The sequence below is a fragment of the Taeniopygia guttata genome, chromosome 1 (assembly GCF_048771995.1).
Source record: "Taeniopygia guttata chromosome 1, bTaeGut7.mat, whole genome shotgun sequence".
NCBI lineage: Eukaryota > Metazoa > Chordata > Aves > Passeriformes > Estrildidae > Taeniopygia > Taeniopygia guttata.
Window position 1 is genome coordinate 89,808,055 of NC_133024.1, and position 21,385 is coordinate 89,829,439.

Sequence of the window (21,385 nt, forward strand, 5' to 3'; positions counted from 1 at the left end):
AAAGTCACAGCATTACTGAGATTGTTTTAGGATTATATGAGCTAGTTTTTTGCTTTTTAGACAACAGGGAGTTTGGGAATTCTAGGAATCCAGGTCATTATGGTGCTGGGGACCCTATTGAAAGAGTATAGAAATAGCAAACAAAAATAATATAGTAAGTAGTCACAGAGAAGTGACATTAAATATTTAAGTATAAACAATATTTATAAAGAAATGAGGCTGAAGCAGTTCCAGCTCTGTCTTTGCAGACGATTCCAAAAATGCAGTCCCAACAGATGTTCTAATCTACTAAATGCAGACACCTTCCAAAGCATAACATTATATTAACTCATCTACACACAGAAATATTTTCTGTTCAATTACTTTGGATGCATAAGTTCAGGTAATACATAGCATTATAAAGATGTATTTTGAAAAAAATATTATTTCAAAACAAATTATGAGTGACCACATATGCAGGGAAATTAAGGCACTTAACTCTTCTTTAAGCCAGTGGGAACTTGGCAGAAGCCAAAGTGTATTATGGATCTAACCCTGAAGACCTGTTCTGTAAATACTTCTAGAAACAAGTAAATCTCTGCCAGTGGATAATGTTATTCATCTTTTTTGGTGTCTTCAAGGCAGGGTTAATTCCAATGGTTTTTAGGACAAAAATTGCTTACCTAAGGTCAGTGGAGGTTTCACCTCATCTACCAACTGTGAAATTAATATTTTACTACTGAAGTCTATGAGAACTAGACCTTATTTTAAATTTAAATTAACACTGTCTGTCCACATATTCTTGCTTTTCTCTGAGCCCAGCAGCTAAATACAGTGACAAATTCACTCCCCCTGTTTAGGTATCTGAAGAGTCTGGGATCAGGGCTATGCTGGTTTTCTACGCTCCCTCTGCTGTCAGCAGAGAAGAGAAGCACCTTTTGAGTGCTATTCAGTACATGCTGAAGGAGGTGATGGTGGGAGGGGATTCTGATCCTCTGCTCTGGTGGGATCCCAGCTGGAATGCTGCCTTCAGCGGGCTCCCAGCATAGCAAGGACATGGCCATGCAGGAGTGAGGATAGAGCAGGGCCACAAAGACGATCCGAGGGCTGGAGCATCTCTTCTATGAGAGCAGGACGAGAGAGTTTGGGTTGTCCAGCCTGGAGAAGTGAAGGCTCTGAGGATACCCTATTACTGCCTTCCAATTCCTAGAGGTGCCTTTTAAGAAAACATGATGACATAGGACAAGAGGCAATGCCTTCAAACTGAAAGAAGGTGGGTTTAGATCAGATATTAGGAAGAAATTCCTTACTGTGAAGGTGGTGGAACTGGAATAGGTTGCCCACAGAAGCTGTGAGTGCCCATCCCTGGAAGTGTATATGACCAGGTTGGATGGGGCTTTGAGAATCTGGCCTTGTGGAAGATGTCCCTGTCCATGGCAGAGGAGTTGTGACAACCTTTAAAGCCCCTGCCATTCTATAATTCTACGACAGTCGCCAATGCTGCACTGGAGTCAGTCACTTCTGGCAGTGAGGCAGAAACCCAACAGTCACACATCTCTGATCAGGCTTTTGGCAATATACCATGTAAAATTTGAATAGAACTTTTAATTCTTGCTAAATGTTTGTGATATTTAATATTTTGAAGACATTTACATTAGCAAAAGGAAACAAAGGAGACAAAGGAAAATTATTAATAAAAGGTTTTGTTTTCAAAGTAATCTAATAAATTCTTGCTTTTCTATCTGTTTATTAATGAAAACAAGATTTAAGAAAAATATTTTAGCAGGTGATATTTTGCAGATGAGTGAGTAGATATTGCGTTATTCCTACAAGAAACTAAATGCTGAAATAGCCTGTTTTGTACACATGGGTTTATTACTTATTATACTTGTTAAAAACAGCAGTTTAAAAATGAAAACTCTTTCTAGGGATGAAGGCAGATAAAGAGGTCTTACAAAGGATTTTATGTCAAATTTTGGAAGAAGAGACCTTTATCAGTATTAATCTATCTATTTTAGCTTAATGAAAGGGAAAATCATTATGTTAAGGTCTTATTCCTGGAACTACTTTTTGTTCTAATTTTAAAACACTACTCCTTACAGATCATTATCCTAAAATTATCTTTCTGAAAGTCCTGTTCTCAATATAACACTAAGATGTAAGAGGAATTGTTTAGGAGGAACGGTTCTAACTCACAAATTATTAATGGTGTTTGCACAGTATTAGAAGATATTCCCTCTTCTCTGGGCATTTCATTCCATAGAGGGCAAGAAATTATGGTAGCTAACAACATACTTTGGCAGTATTGGAGCCACACACCTAAGTAGTGCCTAACTGTAAACATGTGAATTTCTTTCTTCTTCCCCTTGCAGCTTCTCCTTCCCCTTGGTTGACTCAGCCCTTCTCTATTTGCTACCCATACTCCTCGTATTTAATTTTTTTTTTTTTTTTTTTTACTACAGGTATTTACACACTTTGAGATATCACTGATCCCTTCTCCTGAGATCAGAAAGGGCCTGGGGGTTGAACCAGCAAGGGGCTGGCAGGGTTACTCCTCTCCAGAAGCCACAGAGGCACCACAGGGCAAAGCAGGCAGAACTCGAACCTTGTGCCCACTGCGGAAAGGCTTTTAAGCAGTCTGTTCCCAAGGCAAAAACAAGACTAAGGATTTTGGAAACAGGATCTTGTATGAGAGAACTGGCAGCAAGCCTGCAACAAAGGATGTTAGGGAGAAGTCTCCACATGTCCTTTAGCAGGGCTTTTTCTGCCATGGACACAGCTGAATTCCTGGCACACAGACACAAGAGTGAAGTGGCTCTTCCTTCCATCAAAGCATTAAACTTCTGAAAGTTTGTTCAAATCTATCCCATGCCTACTGTCCAGTCACACAGACTCCCACCTCTAATGGAGACCAGTGGGTGTCTAGCACAGATTTTCACACAGTTCCCTGAGCCCAGAACAGTGCAGTGCAGCCTTGACCTCCTTCTACCCCCTAACAGCCTCTCTTTTGGGACACTTCAAAATATAATTACCCCCCTGCCTTACTACACAGTAGAACTAGATCAAAACAAAGCAGCATCTCTCTTCCATGAAATGACACAGGACTAATGTCTTCTTTCTTTTTTTCTTTTTTTTTTTTTTCAGTCAGAGCTTCCCATTTACAGCTGATAATAATTTATTTGGATGCACCTAATAGTCTAAAATGGGTTTTTTACTTACAACAATGCCTGGGTAGTAGCCTCCCACAGTAACATTTTCTGTTCTTGTGGTAGCTGCCAGACCTATGGTGAGTATGAAAACAGACACCACCAGCAATGCAACTGTGAACCAAAGGGAAGTCTTCTTCCTTTTTGCAAACTGTCCTGTAGAGAGTGAGGGGAAAAAAGAAAAAGAGCATTTCATTGCAATCATGGCAGAACAAATACAAAATGATGAAAGATTTTCTTTTGTTAATATTTTCTGTAGAAAACCCTCTGTTCTCCCACTAAGGAAAATTGCTGCCAGACAACAAGAAGGAATTAAAACCCACAGTTAGCTAGAGTATAGCTTAATGCACATGCATTTGGTACAGGCATGAGTTGAGTTTTTATTAAACTGAACTGTAAGTCAGTGACAATGATAATTATGCCTTGTCTTCAGTAGCGTTTTTAATTGTTGTTCAAGTTGATGAGATCCTGCAGGTCTTAAATTCTTACCTGTGTGAAGTGTCAATTTGCCTCTATTTGGGCTGAACATAAAAATAAATGTTTGAAACAAGATTAGAAGGTGGTCTGCATGCTATCACGAAAATTAATGTGCTCTCCATGTTTACTGGGGTAAGAAATCTGTATCCTTGAAGCAAAGCTGTAATAGTTTATCAGGTAGTGATACATGAGACTTTTCTAGCAGAGGCTGCTCAGTGGAATCCTTTCAGTCTCACTGGGATTTGGACCCAGATACCACAAAGTGAAATCCAGCATGCTCACCTCCAGCTTTCAGGCTGCTCCAAGGCATTAACCTGGTCATCCAGTGGAAGATCTGAGCTGTAGCCAGAGGTTACTCACACCAGGGCCCCAGCCCATAGCACAGACTTATGTAAGACTAAAAAAGCCATTAATACTCTAACAAAAGACACCCAAGTGAATCAAACTGTGGTCTCCATTTTTGGTGCTCTCACTTTGGAGTATGCAGGACTACCCTGTAGCACTGGGCCACATGAAGGCATGGTACCATACACTGCACCTGGGCAGGATGGAGCTTCTGAGAAAGCACAACCTGGCCACAGCAGGGCTGGTCTCTCTCCTTCTGTGGCCTCATGAAGCTGCCGGACTGCCTCGGGAGAAGGCAGACACTGCGATGTTGCACTGGAGCCTGCAGGCAGCAGTCCTCAGGAGGAAGGAGGAGGTGAGAGGGGACGGCAAGCTTGCATGGGCCAGGCTCTGGGGGCACTGCTGGAAGCAAAAGCAGGAAAGCCAAAATGAAAGCAGAAGCTGTTTGCAATGAGTCACTTGAGTTTCGTGGCCATTTTAAAGTCATGTAACTCAGTTAAATGTTTACAGTTAAGTTAAATGTTTATAGCCAGACTAGATCAGTAATGTTTGCAAACCAAGTCAAATAATTTCAATTAGTAAAAAAATGAATTTATAATAACAAGCTGTGTTTGCTGACATTTCTCCAGTAGAACAACCAGTCAAATTGATTCCAGCAATTGAAATACAAGCAACTTTCCTAAAGACAAATGCCGTCTATTGATGGTATTAGCTTACACAAGTCTCTCACCTGCATGTACAAAGTCTTCCTGCTAAAGATAAAGAAATAATTCCTAAGACTCACCAAACACCTCTCCTCCAGCCTATGTCTCTGCTATCTTCCTCTGGCAATTCCCTGTTAATCCATGGAGGGTCACTGGGCACATGGAAGCAGAGAGGTTTTTGTTAGCAACTAGTTTTTCACCGAGTGTGTGGAGTTGAAGACGGTTCTTTCAGTGAAGCCAGTTCACATGACCAAGAAGGAAAACTAGATTTCAGATGTGCAGCTCCCCAAATCCGCTGTCATTCCTACAGACTAAAATGATTCATTCAATATATCTTCCAGATTGTAAATAATATCTGATGCCCTTGCCATACCTTATCATCTTTGAAAAGTCATGGAGATTAAAGAATCCCCAAAACTGAAGAAAGGTATATGCTCCACCCATTTTTTTAAAAGGCCAAAATTAAGATTGAGGGAATTATAAACCAATTAACCTCACTTTGGTTCCTGGGATGCTGGGACCAAAAAGGTGGAGTAAGTCTTCTTCTAAGACATTTCTGGGCACAGAATGAAAAGGTGATCAGCAACAGTCAGGATGGATTTACCAGAGCCAAGTTAAGTCTGACCAGCCCAGGTGCCAGCTATGGCAAAAAGACTGGACTTGAGGAGCATTGGATGATACCAAGTCCTGAGCAAAGGAAGGAACAATGCATTGCAATGATGTAGGTAAGGCACTGCCAGGCTGCAAAGCAGCTCTGCTGGAAAGGACCTGGGGGTGGAAAGGACTGGGGGCATTCATGATGAGCTGATCATGAACCAGCAGCATGACCTAGCAACAGAATCCTGAGCTGTACTAACAGCAGCATCATTAGTAGAACAGAGGAGCAACTACACCCATCTATTCAGAACTTTTTAGATGACACAATATTGCACTCAGTTTTGGGCCCTCTGTATAGGGAAATACATAAACTAACTGCAATGAATTCAACAGAGGACTGCAAAGAAGGTCAGGGGCTGGTTCTCTCTGTATGAGAAGAGGCTGAGGGAATGCAGCTTGTACAGCCTGGAGATGAGATGACTTTTGGCAGAGCTAGTTGCAGTCTTCCAATTCCTTTGAGTTGTTGTCAAGAGAACAGACTCAGGCTTTTCATAATGGTGCACAGCAGGAAGAAAAAAGACCACAGACAAACTGAAGTACAAAAGAGTGTTTCAGACTGGGTATAAGGAGAAAAAAAAATTCAACATTAGGGCAGTCAAGCATTGAAATAGGTTGCCCAATAACTTGTGCCCTCTCCAGTTTTGGAGGATTTCAAGATTCAAGCAGAAAAAGCACTAAGCAACCTGGCCTGACCTCATCATTAACCCAGCTTTGAGCAGGAGGTTGGAATTGCAGCTGAGGTACCTTCCTACCTGAATTCTTCTATGGTTTTATGATAGTCAAGACAGGTAGACTAAGAGTGGGTTGGGTATGTGTGCTCATATCCACTGATATGAAACTGCAGCTGCAATGTAGACATACTCCAAAGGGACATAGGAACACAAACCTTCCCAAAGCCAGTGGGGCACATGATCCTCAACCAAGACTTCTTGAAACCACCAGAAAGTGCCTGAGGAGCCAAGCCACCACAACTTCTTCAGAGTAGCTCCTATACTGGCAAAGGTTGAAAAGATTGGATGGAGATAAACTATGAGTCCAACCCAGCGTCCTGAGTTCTGATTATGAATAATGCAAGGCATGAATTTGATCACCCTGAGTTGCTAGAAAATGTCTTAGGAAAAGCATGCTCATAGTTGTAATTGGAGTAAATCTGATGAGGATTTAGTGAGGGAGAATAGAAAAAGATGTCATTATTTGTAGGGACATTTTTTTGGTATGATCTGCATTTTGACATTGAAATTTACACATGCCAGAAGAAATTTATAAATGCAATACTCTTCAACCCTCATATTTATTGATCTTTTACCACCTGCATCTCAAAACACAGGCAAACATCCAATTGTATCTCCCCTTTTTGATAGCCTAGGAAACTGATAAATAACCACATCGCTAGCTATGTATTCCACCCTTAGGAGAGATGACTTATATACAGGAGCACAGAAAGATCCTTTTGGAGAAGATGCTGGAACATGCAAGGACTTAATCTCGAAGACTTCCACATGCTCAGAGAAGAGGGGTAGAAATCAGCCTAAATTGTTTTTTATCATGGCTGTTTGGTTTTCCTTAGTCACAACAACAAAAATCTTTGCTCTATCAAAGTATGTATAATTGTATGCCTATAAGCCACCAGTATACTGGGAGGCCTATGTAATATTTGCAAAGCAGCTTAATATCTTCAGAAGTTACTACTCCAAAGGGTTCCCACAATTAAAAGGCTTCCTTTTAGTCAATTTTAGTCATGTTGGGCCCCAAGATTTTTCAAGTCTTTGTTTACTGCTGTTTGTAGCAGTTGCCATGCAGTTTATTTGGATCATTTGTTAATGTACCTGCTGCCAAAATCCAGTGCCAGACTCAGAAGTCCTGTCTCCAGCTCAGGCAGTGTGCCTGGCCCAGCCTTCCTCCCTGACACTCTGTGGCAAGGCTTGGACTGAAGGCTGGCCATACACAAGAAAAGCAGTTAAATTAAGAGCAGAGGAAACATTGCAGTCAATATTTGTAGCCTGAATTTTCTTCCAACATCCAATGTTCCTGGAGTGCAGGAAACAGTTAATGGAGGCTATTCGCTTTCCAATTTTTTAGTGCTGAAGAAAGTCTCAGAATAATTTTGACATTTATTACCTTCAACTTCTTTAGCAATGATTTAGTATGAATATTATTAAGCTCCTAGTCTGGACCTTAATGCAATTTAATTATAACTTTAAATTCTTATATTTAGCATACCAAAAACCAAGCTTGTAGGAAGAAACCTTCTCCTATCCTTATTAGCATTAGCTTGTGGCTGGGGTCAATAGAAGTTGTGAATATGTTAACATCTATTGGCAATATTCTTCAGCAGTTTTGACCAGTGAAGTATTGACTGAGCCTTGGGCACTGAGTTTTTTGCAGTATTAACTGCAGCAATAGGCACTATAAATTAGAGAGGTAACAGAACTTCCACATGACAGGCTTGTGCTTTGCCTGGCACAGACCTAAACTGTGCACAAAAAGGAGCAGTCACAGAAACGCTCTCTGCTTTGCTCACTAAAGATCTGTCAGGGAAAGCATCTGCTTGAGCCCTGCTTCCAGAGTGGAAGGTGAGAAAACGCCACCAGGATGAAGAGACACACCAGACTGCTGCCTCCTTGGGACAGAGAAAGGCCCATCAGGGGGAAATTGAGATCACCCTCCAGAGAGCAAAAAGAAAAAGTGGCTGCTGAAGACCACACTCTACTGCACTCAGAAAAAACTTTTGTCTGTTCGTCAGCTGCAGAAAACAAAATTTTATTACAATGCTCTGTTTGCAATGAGTGGGGGTTAAATTAAATTTGTAGGAAGACTACAGAAAAATAAATGTTTTTTGGGGAGGGTGTGTATGAGACTGCAAAGTGGTGGGTCTAATAATGAATAGTAGAGTCTGGATTTGAACAAAGCAAAGAGTGAGTTTAAAAGGAGAATGAATTAATCAATGATGAAACATGTCCTTGGCACAGAATGTGTCCAGGGGCTGAGAGAAAGAAAAAAAAGAACAAAGCAGCATCTCTCCCCCTTGGAAAACCTCCATACAATCTGCAACTGAACTAAAGTCTACATTTAGACCAAAGAAACTATACTTTGCTAACTTCACTACTTCTTTTAAAATCTATCTTCAGACATCATAAAGTTAAAAGTATGGCATAATTTTTGGTGAGGAAAAAAGTCACAGTAGGACGTAGCAGTTATCTGGGATTACAACCACATTTGTTGAATATTAGCACTACACAATTTTATCCCTTATTCTTTGATCTAGTTATGGTGATCAAAATGGAAACCCTTCTTTCAAATAATACCCCAGCTCAATGTTTATTAGCATTTTACTATGAGAAAAAGAAGGAAACTTTTGTAACAGGAAAAAAATAGTGCGTTTTTATTATATAATGGGTACTACTAAAAATGGTGACATATTTCAGAGAGTGACATTAAGCACACAGAAAAATATAATTTAAGTGGAAATTCACCACTGACAAACCTTAGTATCAAAGGTATGCGCTGTTTTGCTGCTATTGAGAAAATTTTTAGGAGATTTTCAGAGCTAGATTATAAGTTTTTAATTACTGCAATGCTCACTTCAGTGCCATCTCTCTCTCAACTACAGTTTTGTGTATTTTAAAAACTGTTTCATGCCAGTGAAATTGAATTAATCCTACATTGCCCTCCCAAATTAAATGTGACGGATTGAGATGCTTAAAAGAGATGCTCACACCTGCTGTTGGTGATTACTTTCCCTTTTCTGATTAAATGCTTGACTTGTCCAGAGTGCTGAACTAATTAAACCAGATGCAACAGCATTCATTTCAAGCCACAAGACAGCAGCTTTTATCAGGCCCATCTCTTACCTTTATTATTAATTTGTTGAGTAAGCTTCTACAAGTGCATTATATATTCAAGACCATGGGAAACAGTTTACAATTCTACTACAAAATATCCATACTGAACAAAATTTTAAAAAGCCCTGATATACTACATAATGTGGCTATAGTAAGTGATACCATGCAGTATCACTATGACCTCATTGTTTTGGCAGCAATTGTTTCACCAATAAATAATTTAATGAGCAGCTAATCAGTAGTCTAAAGATGGCATACAGATTCTTCTTTTTCCCATGACTACCTGAAAATGTTTTTAAATTACAGCACATCTTCCATGGCCATATTTTCAACATCAATATAATTCTTCTTCCAAGTTTAAGACAAAAATTAAGATATGGTACATTTTTCACTAGGATGTTAAGATCCTTGAGTGAATAGCAAGTCTTTGCTTATCCTTTCAAACGTTAAACGGAGTAATTCCCACTAGTTCTGTATTTTCTAAACTTTAACAAATTCCGCTGGAATAACGAAATGCTTGACCTTTCTTTTACCTTTGTATTTCAGGAAGTACGCTGTAAACAGAAGCCATTCAATTAGGAGAGCCAGGAGGACGGAAACGAACCCAACACCTGTCCCCAGCCCACCCCGCACCTGAGGGCACCTCCGCCTGCTCCAGCGCAGCCACCGGCCAGTACGATGGCTCCCACACTAATTTCCCGTCCGCGTCCCGCACCGAGCTCTTCCTCCGAATGTTAAACCTCCAGCACAGGGCTTCTCCCTGAAAGCTCCACGAAGAAGAGCCGGTATTTTTAAACACCTCGGCGAGCGAGCGGATGAGCGGCAGCGCGCACCGCGCCGGCGGCCTCGGGCTGAGCCCCCGCTGCTCTGCCGCTCTGCGGGGCACAGCTGGGGCACAGCTGGGGCACAGCTGGGGCACAGCCGGGACACAGCTGGGGAACAGCCGGGACACAGCTGGGGCACAGCTGGGACACAGCCGGGGCACAGCTGGGACACAGCCGGGGCACAGCCCCGACCCGCGCCCTCCCGTCCCGTCCCGTCCCGTCCCGTCCCGTCCCGTCCCGTCCCGTCCCGTCCCGTCCCGTCCCGCCGACTGAAGCGCCGGGGCAGCCCGGCCATCCAGCCCGGCTGCCTCTCTCCCCCGCCGCATGCCCGGGGCTCCCGCAGCAGGTGCCGGGCTCACCTGTGGGGTCCAGCACGGCCAGCGGGCCCGACACGGCGGGGCCGGGCGGCGGGGCCATCATCTCCCGGGCGCCTCGCCCCGCTCCGCTCCGCTCCGCTCCGCTCCGCGCTGCCCGGGGCGCGGCGGGTCCGCCCCGCAGGGCGCGGCGGGGCCGGGGCGGGGCGAGCGGCGCTGCCCCCGCCGCGGGGAAACCCAACCGCACTACCGGACCCGGCCCCGCTCGCCGCAGCTCCCGGTGCCGGTCCTCGGGGGAAGCACGGACCAGGTCTTTCCTTGCGCAGCCGTCAGCTGCTTCATTCATTGCATCTCCTACCCGCGCCTCAGCCTTGGCGTCACTTCTGGATTTCTTCTTGGCCGATTTGACACCTGGCGGAGATCAGAACTGTCCCAAACTTTCTTTGCAGCTTTCTTCTTCCCTTAAAAAAATATATATTTATGTATAAAAATCAGAAATAAAATGCAACAGCAATCAGAAATACTAAGTAAATTACTAAAGCTGGCATCTCAGAGACATAGGTTAAGGCAGGTGTAGGCTAAGACAGGAAATGTCAATAGTCAAGAGATGCTGCAGGGCTTTTCTTTTTCTTACATGGTGTCTATCAATTTCTGAACATCACTGTCTCAGTTTTTATTCCTCCTGCAGATTCCTGACTCTTGTCCTGCTGCTTCCCAGGAACTGCCAGCTGTTGCTTCTAGTGCTACTTACTGCAGGGTTGTGTGACTTCTGCCTGCAACAGTCTAGCAACAACTGAAAAGAAACAGCCAAAGACACTGTGCTGTTTTGATGTCCGCTGTTCTTTTCTCCCTTTTGCCTGACTTCTCTATAGCAGAGAACATAATTTTTTTATTTTTTTGTGGAAAATGATCTTGATAGGCTGCCAAGTGCTTTGTTTATGTTGTGCTCTCCCATTTGCAAAAAGCACAACTCTACTTAACATTCTTGTTTTTCTTCTGTTCCAACCTCTAAATGTATATGTATATATGTATTTAACTTCTTCAGTCTTCGGCAGATTTCCCCAGGAAATGGTTAGATGGAAAAAGACAACTTTCTCACATACTACCCCTGTAGTGTATGAAGATAAGTAAGCAAGGAGCTAAGGCCAAACACAAATTTACTATTTTCTCTTCACATCCTTTAACCTGAAGAGGTAGAAAAAAGAAAAAAATAGGGCATTTGTACTATTTATTACTAGGTTTTAATACAATGCAATACAAGTTAATGAAGTAATAGACTGAGAAAACAGAGATGGTGATGGTACAAATAGGAAATTTGTTTGAAAGTGGTAGTGGATAAGAGTATTACAAATGCCCCAAAATCTGGTGAAGACTCTCAGGTCTGAGGATGGCTATGAATAGAAGTTTTCATCAACAGTAAATAACAGCAAAGTTGGGGAAGACTTCAATTCCCTAGACAGATGCAAAACAAAACAAAGACACATTTATTATCAGGTCTGATGGGCAATAAGCCTTTTATTCACGAGTAGTCACTGTTCAGACTCAACAGTCTAAAGGGAAGCTGCTCTATAATTATTTTCAGTAAAATATAAGGATATTATAAATCCTTTAAAAATAATTTGATTATAGAAAATAATCTTTGATGAATGACTAGCATTATTTATTACAAATTTCTTGAGAACCAAGGATATACTACAGTCCTGGATATCAGAGGGAAAACATTGGGAAACTATGAAAAATGATTGATGAGGCTGCATGGACCTAGCATTTGAGCACGGAAGAATAATGGACTTACTTTAAATCAAAAATGAAAAATCCCGTATAGCACTTACATCCCATAAAAGAGGTTGGAATAGGTCAAGAATAATTGTGGAGCTAGTGGGTAAGTAACTACCTGAAAATGAATGGACCTACAGGAAATAGGAGAAGTACAGTTTGCTGGGTTGAAAACTGCAGGATCAGAGGAAAAAAAAGGATAAAAATCTAGCTGAACCAGATGTTGCAAAGAAAATGATAACAGATAGCAAAGAATTCTTCTATATAGAAATTATTCAAAGAAGCAAGATATGTGGTAGCTAAATGCCAGGGATGGGATTAAGGCTGTTCCAAATATTGAATAAATACATTGCCTCAGTTTTCAATGAAAAGAAAAAATTAAGATGAGAGTATTTACAGAGAGCATAAAGTAAGCGCGATAATGTAAAATATTATATTAGCTTAAGTTTCTTGTGGCGGGTCCTGGAAAATCAAATGTTGAAAAAATTTGTATCTATCTTGTCAAGTCCTGAGCAACACTTTCGATGAATCAGTGAAGTTGGGGTTGAAGCGCTGTTATTGGAGGCTGTTGGAGAACAGGAAACCTGTCTTCTAAAAAGGCAGAGGGAGGGAGAGGAACAGCAACTCCATGCCATGTTAATTTGACTGAGAAAATTCTTAGAGGTAAGTGAAAAATATGTTCAGCTACATTATGGTTCATCAAAGCTAGATCATGTCAGACTACCAAGATGTTTGATAAGGTTATTCCTCAGGCAAAAGCATTGCAGTGAAGCAAATCTGTCTGGATGTCTACACATAAATAGGGTCCTTTAGAGGAAAAGCCTTAACATGGAGAGGACAGCTGCAAGTATGGGTCAGCATCAGGTAGGGTTATGTGTGTTTGTGGCATATTTGTCAAGATAATGTTTGCAATCTCACCCAAAAAGTGCCTGGTCAGCACTAATCCTGAAGGCCTCCATCATGTCCTTGATTTCTTCTCCTGCTTTACTGTGGAACATTGCAGGTTTGAAGCATTTTTGCCTTTTTTCCTACAGGTCATCACTATGGTAGCACATTCTTTGGAAATGAGCTTGGCTACTCGTGAGATTTTGATTCTGCGTGTTCCTGAAATATTTTCTTCTTTATTTTGAACATGATCAATTTGTTTGGTCTTTCTATTCAGGTCATGTTTTCTAGGCTAACAGACATTACCTTTGCTTCCCTCTAGCCTCAGTGTCATCACACTCTTTGTGGGCAACATCTTTCTTTATGGGTGATGCAAAATGACTGAGCAATATTCACAAAATCACTGGTTGGAAGGGACCACAGTGGATCACCTGGTCTGACCTCCCTGCTCAAGCAGGATCATTCTAGAACACATTGTACAGGATTGCATCCAAACAGTTCTTGAATATCTCCAGTGTGGGTGACTCCACAACCAAAACAATTATTTTTCAAAATAATTTTGAATTATTTGTCTAACAGCATAATTCCTCTAAAATACACAACAGTTTCTCCCAACTTTATATCCTATGCAAATTTAATGTACCTTATATCCAAGGTCATCAGTGACCATACTGAACAATACCAGACAGCACGTCTGCACTTTCTGTCTTCCAGGACCATTGATAGGTATGACTCTCCAGCTTATTTCACTCTTCTGCACTATTGTAATTTACACTGTTTCTCTGTAAAGGGTCTGGCACAGTCTCAGAAATCAGTCACAGAGACTACCAGTGGGAAGCAGATTAAATGGCCCCAATGCACTTAATTCTTCACCACAGTACTTGGACTTCTACTGTATTCCTCAAAAAGTCTGGGAACTGTCTCCTCTTCTCATTATTTGAATGCCCAGCAGAAAGATAAGCCAGTCATTGCTGAGACAAAATTCAGGATGTTTAATAAGTCGGCTTGCCCAGTCACACAGGGTCATGACAGCAAGGCAAGTAATTTCCTTGGTTCATAGTATTTAAATAGTATTTATTGGCATGGTTACTGGTACAGTCCCTTGAGAAGTATATTTTATTAGCTCAGCTGAGCAGTATAAGGGAATCATGCAGGAAGTGAAAGAAACAACAGAAGTAGCCCTGAGGCTGAGATAAATGGCCACTGAATATTTGACTAAAATATGGCTATTAAAAAGAAAAAAATCTGGGCAATTCTCTTCAAAAATTCTGCTTCCTGATGCCAGTCAGTATCCAGGGTATGTTTTATTAGCACAAGATTTAAAAGATTCTGCCTGACTTCTTTAAAAGGGACTTGAAAAGGTAAAGCTATTTGCAGCATTGTTCAGAGGCATTGGAAATAAGTGAATTACACATTCATTCGTGACATATGTTTGTCAAAATCTGGTTTACATTCTTTAATTGCCTTCAGTATACTTTTCACCTACTAATTTTTGCAGTCAGTTTTTGAATTCTATAAACTTTTAGCATTCACAGCATGTTGTGACAAGGAGTTCCATGTGTGCTGTGTGAAGACATGGGATACCCCAATGGGAACATGAGGTAAACTGAAAAGAGCAAGATAAAAGTCAAGTTAAATGTCAGGTATACTTAAAGTCATAGGAGAATATACCTGAGGACAGGTACATGGCCCTTTCAAAAACACCCCAATAAAACAACAAGCAAACAATTGCTACATGATACCAAAAGACATTGTGTTATTTATATGTTAATAAAGCTAGATAATGAAAAGTGTGGATAATGTACTGGAGACCATTCTTGTGCTGTAGCTCACAGCCATTTCAAGACAACAAATCTCTGAAAACTGAAGTAAAGAAAAGGTTTTCAGAGAAGTACCTGTTTTAGAAATATTATCATATTGATAGAGCCTAAGTTTGTAGAAGCTACATATGTACCTTTGCAATATGATTAATAAAGTGTGTTTGAAAGGTACCAACAATAGCCCATCAGAAAAATGACTGAAGAAAAAAACAAAGTAGAAATGTCTACACAGAGGTATTTATACAGCTCAAACAGGAACAGATTATCAGTTTTTGGAATGCATGAGGAAACTCCTCTGGAAAATGCCTCTTCAATTTCAAAACTATGCCATCACCAAAAGAATAAATCAATCTGGAATGCATATGTAGTAATGAAATTTTTATAACAGGCATAATTTCAATTACACTTCTAGATAGTTAACATAAAGTTTGATTAATTATTTTTCCTAGCTGAAAGCATCTTAAAAATTTCCTTTGATAGCACAGTGAATTACACTCTCCCTTCAAATTAAGTTTTTTGAAGCCCAGAAGTAAGTGAGACATCCTGTACTTTTTCTCATGTCAGTTGGTGCCTTGTTTAGTCAGGTGCCCTCCATCCATGTCTGCTGTAGTGACACCACGTCAAGGACAATGTGTAGTACAGTCTCAGTGAGGGAAAAGAGTTCTTTGTGCCTCACTTCTCCAACCCAGGCAAGGTTGTTTCCTCCATATATTCTGAGCAGCTTTGCTTGGTTGAGTTTTAAGTCTTACTTATGAAGTTCTCCTTTCCCTTGGCAGGCAGTTTTACAAGTTTAATGGAAAATGAGGAGAGTCAAGAGCCAAGTTCCACACTGACAACCCCTCAAGAGCTGTAATGTACCGCAACATTTGTCAAACTGATCCCCTACTGATCCTCTACTGATGTACTCCTTTAACTTCAAGAACTCACTGTACTCTTCATAAACGCTGGACAATGAAATATGGAATTAGAGCTATATTCTGACATGCACTGCAGTTCCCTCTGAATCAAAAATGTCTTGGTAAGGAGAACAGCGAAGTCTGCAGAACATGGTAGGGTGGCTCAGCTGGCAAGAAGAGAGAAGAGGCAGAGGGTGAGCAGCCTCTGCTTGCAGGTCAGCCTTGGAAGCTTGTTCTAGAAGAAAATCTACCAGCCATGGAGCGGTATCCCAGTAATGTCAAGTGAGTCTCTTTCTCCCTCTCAGAGGGTCCATAGGAGCCACCCAGTTATTTAGAGGGGAATAAGATGTCAGGCTCTTACTGCAGTCCAGTGTTTCAGCATTTTCACAGCCCTCACATCCATTGAAAAGATTGCAACTACAGCATTTCTTTCACATATGAGAGAAGCAGCTTGCCAATTCTTAAAATTGTGCCTCTGTTTAGGAATTAATAAAGATGTGAACATGTAACAGAGAAAAGACCATAAAACCTGATTTGGAGGCTGGCTCCTCCAGAAAGACATTGTGTGATGCTGGGGGGATGAGGATTCCTGGTCACTTGACAGTATAAGGCAGCGAATGAGATAAATCACTGGAATTTAGCTGAAGACAGTACAGGACATGCAAACAGCAGGTGGGTTCTAAGTGTCGGATCCAAGGTTGTTCAGCTAGAACAGTGACTTACAGTGGCCACTGCTTTAGCTCAGCTGCACCTTCAACCCTGTGAGAGTCACCTCTACACCATTCCACTTGTGACTATATCCATGCTGGCTCAAAACCTCCTGAGGAAGTTGGATCCTCCATTCCCTGTTGATACTTCTGTGGATAAGAAATTCTTCCATTAAAAGTTATTTATGTCAGCACTCTGTCTTCCCAATGCCTAGCTTGGTTCATTATGGCAGCACAAAGGAAGGGCTACAGCCTAGTTTATTTCTTCTGCTTGACTTGAAAGTACCAGAATTAATGGTGCATATGGTGACATGGCTGCTTGTAGAGATAAAGAGGAGATGCAGGGTTGAAATTCAAAAAGATGACAGTATTTAAAATGCATTCTCTACCGTCAGGGCTAAGACACTTTCAGCAGCAGTTCAGAGTCTTATATGTACTTTGTTTTTGTAAAATACTATGTTGTCAATAAAGAAAAAAAGAGTTAAAACTAGCTGGTGGAAAATGATTTGCTGCCAAGGAGATTTAACTGTTCAGGAGATGGACTATGACTTGCTGCAATGGATGTTTAGACATAGAAGAAGATGACGAAAGATGTAGAGCCATTGCAGCCCAAAGTGTTTCACAAAGGAGAAAAGCATAGCAGAAAATTTTATTTGGAGATTTTTAATAGTGTTCTCCTTCCTTGGCCCTTCCCCATCCTTTTTTACAGCTCTGAGGACCTCATACTCAGAGTGGTTAAGTGGAACATATCTATTTCCTTTTGAACTCATTGTCTGAAGTATTCTGTGACATTATCATATTTTGATGCTAATAATAGAAATAAACTCAGTCTAGGAAGCACTTACAACTTCTATGTTCCTTCTGCCCCTAATTTTTCTATTTCCTTTGGGTGTCAGTCATAGACACTTCTCCTGACCACAGAGCGGTCACTTAAGCAGCGGAGTCCCAGTATTTTCAACAGGACACACAAGAAAACAAGAGAAACCTCTCTAGGCTGAGAAGATCTAAGCCATGAATAGATGTTGAGACTGGATTAAAATGACAAAGAGTTAGACTGGTATTTGCAAGGCTTGCATCCTCAGTAATAAGACCCCTTTCCTGTCCATACACCCTCACAGATGGAGTTCTCAAGTCACCAGATGTATTTTGTGCAGAGGTGTAGAGGGTGCCCCTGAAGGAACAGGACAAAATCAAAGCTCTTCAGACTTGCTTGGCCTCCTGTGGTATTCACATTCTCTGAACAGAGAGAGACATGATTCTCTCTCCCAAGATTTTTCCTGGGAAGTTGTGACATGCAGTAGAAAGCTCAGAGAAAGAAGAAAACAACTATTATCTCTATTTGTTGAGCCTGTTGTTTGGCACATGTGGAATGTGTTATGGAGATTGCTTACCAAAGAGTGATTTGTTAATTGGACACTGGTGATGATTGGATTGATTGGTCAATTGGGTCAAAGTTGTGTCATGACTGTCTGGAGACGGTCTCGGGTTTTTCTTTAGTGTCTCTTTAGTATGATACAGTTCTAGTATAGTATAGTATTAATGTCATATAATTTAGCTTAATAAAAACAATTTATTCAGCCTTCTGCAACATGGAGTGAAAGCACGTTATTCCCCCTTCAAGGGACACTGCTTCGATAGGCCTTCGTGGAGAACTTTCTGCTAACCTGGAATAAAGTTCTGCGCACGGGAGTGGGAGGGTCAGCTCAAAATGTGACAAAATGCTGTGGTGCAGGAGGAGCTGTGGACTCTCCACATTCAGCCACTGAAGAGAGCCCCGTGTTAGTTAGCTGCTCTATTCCACTTCAGCAAACAAACTACAGCACTGGGTAGAAAATGAGTGTTCGTTGTCTGTGGATGTATGAAAGCAGATACATAAGAGGAATAGAATGAGAGTGGGAATTCAGTCTCCCTACCATGTTTTTTCAGTGTCAATGAATAAAATGTCACTGAAATATGGGTGGAGAAAAAGTAGAGTGAGAGGTGAAGCTATGTGGGCTGGATACACTGAAACACCTGTGAGCATAAATGTGCAAATGGAGCCCAGATTCATGCTTGATTTCATAGACTTCTAAATGAAAAAAATAGATTGTATTGGAGATGAGGTGGCTGTTTGTAGTAAACAGATACCATGATAGATGGGACAATCCTTTTGCCTCACAGATCATATATGGTGGTTTACATCTGATATCACATTAACTTTGTCCACTCACATGACAATTCCTTCAAACAAGTGGGGACTTAAGGTGGTAAGTAGCCATTACGGGTTTGCCTCCAGGGCCCCTTACAAGTCCTTCCCAGATTTTGATCAAGACATAACTCCCAGGCTGATTCCCTTAGACACTGCATCTGCTTGGTTCCAGCATAAATGTAAGAGCAACAGATGATTCACAGATTTTTGGCCCTTTTTCCTGAGGATCTAAAAGACCATGATTGTTTATCTGTGAATTGAGATTTTGTGTGTGTTAATAAGGAAAATAAAGCTGCAATAAACCTATTTTTATAAGTCATCCTCAAACATATTTTCTTTCTTTCCTAGTGGATTTGTTGTGCAAATAATGCAAGGAACTTTTAGAAAAAGATGCTGGCCACTTTCAGAAGAAGACAACACTGTATATTTATTTATGCTAACATTCACATATCTTTCCCTTTCCAAGAGCAACATGGGTCTTATCCAGTTTTCATAAATAATTGTTATGCCATGACAGCAGTATGTCTTTATTATTATGTTTTGCTGTATCTTCCTATCTTCTGTGAAACTCTGAGTTGATAAAATAGATACTATTTCTTATCACACAGTTCTGTAACATCTTGATTTCCTATATATATTTTTCAGGTCACATTTGAAAGTGTTATTTTTTAAAATTATTTTTGTTTTCAATGAAGCCATTGAAATAGATACTGAAAACTCTTGATACAACAGCCTAGTAGACATCTGCTTAATGTCCTTCTCTACAATTCATCCCTTTGACTTCCATGGACACCACCCCCCCCCCCCCCCCCACCAACTCAACTGTACTGTGAGGAAAGCAGATCCCTCAAACTAAGTGGAAAATTCTTCTGACTTCAAGTGGCCAGTGGGCTTCAGAGGGGAGGGTATGTAAAGTTCATAAATGCCCCTTGAAAGTTTATAAATGCTCACTGCAGAATTGAGTCCTCTAATTTTATAAGCTTTTTATTTTCACTATCTATACAGAAAGTCTAAAGTGAAGTAATAAAGTTTTATTAGCATGACTGGGCAAATGTCTGAGCTACTGGTCTGTAGCAAAGGCCTGGAGGCATCCAGATAGGTCATCCAGAACATGAACCATCTCCCAGTATAAAGGGTATGGTATATATAGCAGATGGTGGTAGGAAAAGGCACTTTGCAAAGATACTTAAACTATGCTAAGGGCAGTTTTCACTGCTTACTACAGAGCCCTCTGCCTTGCTACCGAGGTACCAGAATGCAAAAGTGTCTGGAAGCTAACCAGTAAGTTTCTGACTTCCCTGACAATTATTTATAACTGCTTTTCCATGAACAGTAGTACCTTGGTTAAGAGCTGTGCCATCTGTCAGAAGATCAGCTATAGAGGTGGGAATATCTATTTGCATTTGCACAGAGCCTTCAGTCCTGGCTTTGTAGCATGTTGTGATTCCAAGGAAAGAACACTATATTGCCTTGCTGCCTGAGTCACTGGCAGGTATGGGGAAGGCTGTGAGGACAGGCAGAAGAGCATTGGGGAGATGGAGTCAGTGAAAAATCTGTATTTGAAAAAGGAACATTTGCTGATAATGGGAGGGCTTTGCTTGTTCAGCCTGTATGGCAGCAGCAGTTTGGAAGTGTCAGAAGTTTACAGTGTCCACACTAGACCATGAGGATACTGATAAGTGGGACAGGCTGCAGAAGAGGCTTAAAAATGCCTAGTGAATGAAATGTAATTTCACACAGCTAAAACTGTCACACTGCCATAAATCCCTTATATGGGCATATCTATTTCTATTTCGATATCTGTACAGGCATGCTTTCATGTCCCATTAAAATGTGCTGTTGGATTCATAAAAACATGAGCCATACCACAAGTCCTTAGCTGGCCTCAGAGCAAATGCAATTTCTTTTAACTGTAAAACTTTAAATTTACTTTGACTTTTTCTTCATTAATTGATCCTAACTTCTATGCATATATGTGCTACCACAATTAATCCTAAGGATACAATTTAATATGAGAAATAACCTGATGGCTCCCAAACCCAAGGTTTCATCTGCATTGCACAAACGTACCTGCTCCTGCCCCTGTGCCTCTGCACCTTGCCCAGGAAAATAAAAATTTGAAGACTAACTCAAATAATAATTGGACATACCCCATATGCTATTCTTTGCTCATCAATTTACATGTTTATTCAGCTAATAGCCATTTCTTGAGCAGCTGTGCAAACCAAAACCTCACCCATACAAAAGTTACAAACAAGTAACACATTGAGCAGTAAAGAACAACCCAGCCGATCTTGAAAATGGAACCTTGCAGCGATCCTGAATTAGAATCACAGAATCATTTAGTTTGGAAAAGACAACTAAGATTATTAAGTTCAACTGAATTGCCTCAATTTTTACAAAAATGAGCTCTGATTTTGGGTAAGGATGAGTTTTGTGGTTCTCTGCATCTGCTGGCCTGCACAGGATAGAAAGGGGACTAAACCTAGTTTAAAATATCTGTTTTCTCCGTTTGAATAGTCGAATCTCAAACATGCTATGTTTGGCCTTAATTTTAAATAGTACTTACACAAAGGTCCAAATTAGTCAGTAGATATGATCATAGCTGTCAATACATACCAGTTTATCTCAAGTGCAACAGTTTCTTCCTGCTTTGTCCTTTCATAAAACTTTCAAAAGGGCCTTCATTTCACTGTTAAATTTAGATTTAGGTTCTTTGAACTTAAAGGCATGCTTCTCTCAGCACAACTCCTTTAGTAATAACC

General features: G+C 40.8%; 1 protein-coding gene across 2 annotated transcripts in view; it reads right to left on the bottom strand.

Moving 5' to 3' along the window:
* The window catches only part of TMEM255B (transmembrane protein 255B), a 67,023-nt gene extending 56,314 nt beyond the window's left edge, over nt 1-10,709 (bottom strand). For both annotated transcript variants that reach the window (XM_030279484.4, XM_030279478.4), the window contains exons 1-2: nt 10,394-10,709; nt 3,199-3,341 (exon numbers count right to left, since the gene is read on the bottom strand). In XM_030279484.4, the coding sequence (XP_030135344.2) occupies nt 3,199-3,341; nt 10,394-10,694 (444 nt within the window). In that variant the 5' untranslated portion in view covers nt 10,695-10,709. The remainder of the gene's footprint in view (nt 1-3,198; nt 3,342-10,393) is intronic.
* Between the last annotated feature and the right edge of the window lie 10,676 nt (nt 10,710-21,385).